The sequence below is a fragment of the Eimeria mitis genome, genomic scaffold, assembly GCF_000499745.2.
Source record: "Eimeria mitis Houghton genomic scaffold, Emh_scaff1057, whole genome shotgun sequence".
NCBI lineage: Eukaryota > Apicomplexa > Conoidasida > Eucoccidiorida > Eimeriidae > Eimeria > Eimeria mitis.
The window spans coordinates 8,987-13,669 of NW_013567338.1; the positions used below are offsets into that span (position 1 = coordinate 8,987).

Sequence of the window (4,683 nt, forward strand, 5' to 3'; positions counted from 1 at the left end):
ACAGCAGCAGCAGCAGCAGCAGCAGCAACAGTAGCAGCAGTAGCAGCAGGAGCAGCAGCAGCAGCAGCAGTAGTAGCAGCAGCAGCAGCAGCAGTAGCGATGTGCGTTGCCTTCTGCAGCAAGTGAAGACGGGGTGATCTCCATATGGCGTGTCTCGCTTAGCAACAACAACAGCAGCAGCAGCAGCAGCAGTAGCAGCAGCAGCAGCAGCAGCAGTGGCAGCAGCAGCAGCGGCAGTGGCAGCAGCATCAGCAGCACTGGTAGCAGCAGCAACAGTTCTGCAAGCAGCAACGGCAAGGGGACTCCTCCCAAGGGCAAAGCGCCTCAGCAGCAACAGCAGCAGCAGCCACAATCACAGCAGCAGCAGCAGCAACAGCAGCAGCAGCAGCAGCAGCAGCAGGAGACGCAGCCTGAAGAGCAGCAGGGACAGTGCGTTGCTGTTATCACTAACCTACTCGACGAGAACACCACAGTTCAAGGCTTCTCCTGGTTAGTACATCTGCTGCTGCTGCTGCTGCTGCTGCTGCATGTGTGGCTTGTATGAAAGCAAACAGTGCAGCAGCAGCAGCAGCAGCTGCAGCAGCTGCAGCAGCAGCAGAAGCATTTTGTCTTTAGTTAGCAAACTAGCGGCAGCTGTGAAGGCCTGCTGATGTGGAATTGTCTGCGATTTCTTTCTGCTGCTGTGCTTGCTGCTGCTGCTGCTGCTGCTGTTGCTGCTGCTGCTGCTGCTGCTGCAGGACGCGAGGAGGGCTGTGGCTGGCTGTCGCCTGCAGCGGGGGCCACGTGGCGCTGCTGCGTCTTACCCCTGAGGAGACGCGCAGCAGCAGCAGCAGCACGCGCTGCAGCAGCTCGTATGATCATAGTGCAGCAGCAGCACGTGCAGCAGCAGCAGCAGCATCTGTGTATGTTCCTCCTGAGCCGGGCTCTGCAGCAGCAACAGCAGCAGCAGCAATAGGAGGCTGGACCGCTTGCCGCTGCTGCTGCTGCTGCTGCTTCTTGCATTCTTCTATGCCCCTGAGGAAGCCGAAGCCGCGGCAGCTGCTTCCAAAGGGAGCAGCAGCAGCAGCACCAGATGGATCTCCTGCTGCTGCTGCTGCTGCTGCTGCAGCAGCAGCAGGCGCAGCGTCACCTGCAGCAGCACCTGTACCGCTGCGGCTGCTGCAGCAGGAGACTATATTACAAAACGGTGTACGCAGGATACGACCCGTGCTGCTGTCGCGTTTGGGCGGTCCCCCTGTTGCTGCTGCTCCTGCTGCTCCTGCTGCTGCTGCTGCTGCTGCTGCACCAGCAGCAGCAGCAACTGCATCAGCAGCTTCTGCTCCTGCTGCTTCTGCTGCGGATTCCGCTGCTGCATCTGTAGCTGGTGACGCCTCGGGGGAGACAGGAGGAGAGACTGATGGTGTAGCGCCAGCAGCAGCAGCAGCAGCAGGAGCAGCAGCAACAGCAGCAGCAGCAGCAGCAGCAGCAGCAACAGCAGGCCCNCAGCAGCAGCAGCAGCAGGAGCAGCAGCAACAGCAGCAGCAGCAGCAGCAGCAGCAGCAACAGCAGGCCCTGGGGACGGTGCTGCTGCTGGTGCATCGAAGCCGCCTGCTGCAACTTCAAACGGCACAGTGCCTGCAGCAGCAGGAAAAGCAGCAGCAGCAGCAACAGCAACAGCTGCTGCTGCTGCAGGAGGCAAAACCCGCAGCTTCGTAGAGGTATTCTCTCGGCTTACAGCAGCTAGCAGCAGCAGCAGAGCGGAAGCAGCAGCAGCAGCAGCCCTTGCTGCAGCAACAGCAACACCTGCAGCAGCAGCAGCAACACCTGCTGCTGCTGCAGAAGACGTCGACGGCGAGCCGGTAGAGGCCACTCAACTGCGGCCGAATGGCCAGCTGCAGCAACAGCAGCAGCAGCAGCAGCAACAGCAGCAGCAGCAGCAGCAGGAGCTGCAGGTGGAAACTACAATTTCTTCTAGCAGCAGCCGCAGCAGCAACGGGTCGAATGATTGCGAACTGCAAGGAGATAATCTGCTGCAGCAGAGCAGCAGCAGCAGCAGCAGCAGAAGCAACAACAATCATAGCAACAGCAACCACAGCAGCAGCAGCAGCAGCAGCAGCAGNCAGCAGCAGCAGCAGCAGCAGCAGCAGGAACAGCAGCAGCCTCGTCTACGCCTTTGCTTCGCCAGATGTCACTGGGGTGTACAGACACCGCAACGGCTGGAATGACGTCGAGCAGCTTCTTGCTTACTCTCCTGCAACACAAGCAGCAGCAGCAGCAGCAGCAGCAGCAGCAGCAGGAACAGCAGCAGGAACTGCTGCAGCTCCTGCTGCTTGGGGGGCGGATTCACCTCTTGGGAAAGACCCGACGCTCTCTTGCCGTGCGGCTGTTGCTGCTGCTCCTGCTGGACCTGCTGCGGCGAGCAGCAGCAGCAGCAGCAGCAAGGTAGCAGTTTTGTTCCAGCAGCAGCAGCAGCTGCTGCGTAGTATTGCTGCAGCTGTCGCTCAAAGGCAGAGCAACCGGAAAAGGGAAGAATCTGCTGCTGATGCAGCAGCAGCAGCACACACGCCGCTGCTGCAACTGCAGCAGCAGCAGCAGCAGCAGCAGCACCAGCTCGACATAGCCTCGGTGTCGTCTTCCAGCAGCAGCAGCAGCAGTAGCAGCAGCAGCAGCAGCAGCAGCAGCAGAAGCAAAGGAAGCAACAGTTCGAGCGGCAACGATGGCCCTCGATCTGCGAGCCCAGTATCGAGTAGCAGCAGCAGCAACTGCAGCAAAGGCAGCAGCAACAGCAGCAACAGCAGCAGCAGCAACAGCAGCAGCAGCAGCAGCAAGATGGGGTGCGGCGGGGATGGAGACGAAGGAGACAGACGCGGAGACAAAAGGCTGCTGGGTGCTGCAGTGCTGTCGCCTGAGGGTTCAGAGGCAGAAGACAGCGAAGCAGAGGAGGAGGAGGTGAGGCCTGCTGCTGCTGCTGCTTCTGCTGCTGCTGCTGCTGCTGCTCCTTTTTCCTTTGAAGACCCAAATGTACCCTGGGATGACTGGAACCCCTTCTTGCTGCGATACAAGCAGCAGCTGCTGCTGCTGCAGCGGCTGCAGCGAGAGGAAGAAGAGGAGGATGAAGCAGCAGAAGCAGCTGAGCAAGCAGCAATTGCTGCTGCTGCAGCAGAAGGACGCACCAGCAACAGCAGCAGCAGCAACAGCAGCACAGCTGACGAAACAGAAGCAGACCGGGAGGCCTCCACCCCACGCCGGCAGCAGGAGCAGCAGCAGCAGCAGCAAGACGAAGCAGCAGCAGCAGCTAAAGCAGCAGCAGCCCTTGCAGAACCAAAAACCCCAAGAGAAAAGCAGCAGCAGCAGCAGCAGCAGCAGCAGCAGCAGCAGACAGCAGGTGGAGAGAAAGAAGACACAGACGACGATGCTGCTACCCCCACAACAGCGCTCCTTGCGAGGCCATCAAAGGTTGCAGCAGCAGCATCAATAGCAGCAGCAGCTGCTGCAGCAAGCCCTAGGAAGACAGCTAAGGCTGCAGCAGCAGCAGCAGCAGCCAAAGCAGCAGCAGCAGCAGCAGCAGCAACAGCATCAGCCGCGCCTTCTCAGGATAGACCTTCCCGCCTTATCCAGGAGGGGATACAGCAGCAGCAGCAGCAGCAGCGACAGCAGCAGCTGCAACGACAGCAGCAACAACGGCAGCAGCAGCAGCAGCCGCTGCTGCAGCAGCCGCTAGAGCGGCTGCAGCAGCAACGTATACCAGCAGCACAGAGCTGTGCTGATCTGCTGCCTGCTCCCAAGCTCTCTCCTTTTCTCTGTGTCCCCTTCTCTGTGAATGGTGAGTCGGGGTGTTGCTGCTGCTGTTGCTGTTGCTGCTGCTGCTGCTGCAGCTGTTGCTGTTGCTGCTCCTGCTGCCGCTGCCGTTGCTGCTGCTGCTGGAGCTGCGCACTGGGTTCACTTCTTGAGTGATTTGTTGTTGCTGCTGCTGCTGCTGCTGTTGCTCGTGCTGCTGTTGCTGCTGCGCTGCAGGGCAGGAGCGGCGGCTGTATGCAATCAACGAGCCTTGTAGGGCCTCCAAGCGGCAGCGTACTGCAGCAGCAGCAGCAGCAACAGCAGCAGCAGTAGCAGCAGCAGCAGGACCAAGTACAGAGGCCGCCTGGCTCCCCACCAACGAGGCCCCGTACCTAGTCTGCGTTTCAGTTGTAAACAGCAGCAGCAGCAGCAGCAACAGCAGCAGCAGCAGCAGCAGCAGCAACAGCACGTGTATCTCGCCGAAGCACTCCCCGACTGAAGAGGAGAGAGTAAGCCCGCGTTGCTGCAGCCCCCATGCATGCAATTTGTGTTGTTGCTGCTGCTGCTGCTGTTGCTGCTGCTGCTGCTGCTGCTGCTGTGTGGAGTGTGTATGCTGGCCGCGTTATATGCTGCTGCAGGTTGCTGTTGCTGCTGCTGCTGCTGCTGCTGCTGGGTGTGCAGGTCCTCTGGAGCAGCAGACTGGGGGTGGGTGTGTTTGCTTCGTCTTTGGTGATAGATGCTGCAGCAGATGTTGCTGCTGTTGTTGTTACTTCTCGATCAGACAGAGACAAGCAACACACACCCCAGCAGCAGCAGCAGCAGCAGCAGCAGCAGCAGCAGCAGCAGCAGCAACTGCAGCTGGTGTCTCTCTCCTCTGGCATTGCGCTGTCTCTGCCCCCCCTCGGCTGTCTCTCCAGCCGCACGGTC

At 60.1% G+C, this 4,683-nt stretch overlaps 2 protein-coding genes across 2 annotated transcripts in view; both read left to right on the plus strand.

Moving 5' to 3' along the window:
- Positions 1-1,695, plus strand: part of EMH_0028470 (uncharacterized protein) — a gene marked incomplete at both ends in the record, with an annotated part of 9,035 nt that extends 7,340 nt beyond the window's left edge. Inside the window, 4 exon segments of the mRNA XM_013494157.1 lie at positions 1-101; positions 163-489; positions 774-1,479; positions 1,483-1,695. Coding sequence (XP_013349611.1) covers positions 1-101; positions 163-489; positions 774-1,479; positions 1,483-1,695 — 1,347 coding nt within the window.
- A 168-nt stretch (positions 1,696-1,863) lies between these two features.
- EMH_0028480 (uncharacterized protein) lies at positions 1,864-4,489 on the plus strand (the record flags this gene model as incomplete). The annotated part of the gene is given in 4 exon segments (XM_013494158.1): positions 1,864-2,096; positions 2,100-3,802; positions 3,994-4,225; positions 4,438-4,489. Coding segments are annotated over 4 exon segments (2,220 nt in total).
- Positions 4,490-4,683: the final 194 nt, after the last annotated feature.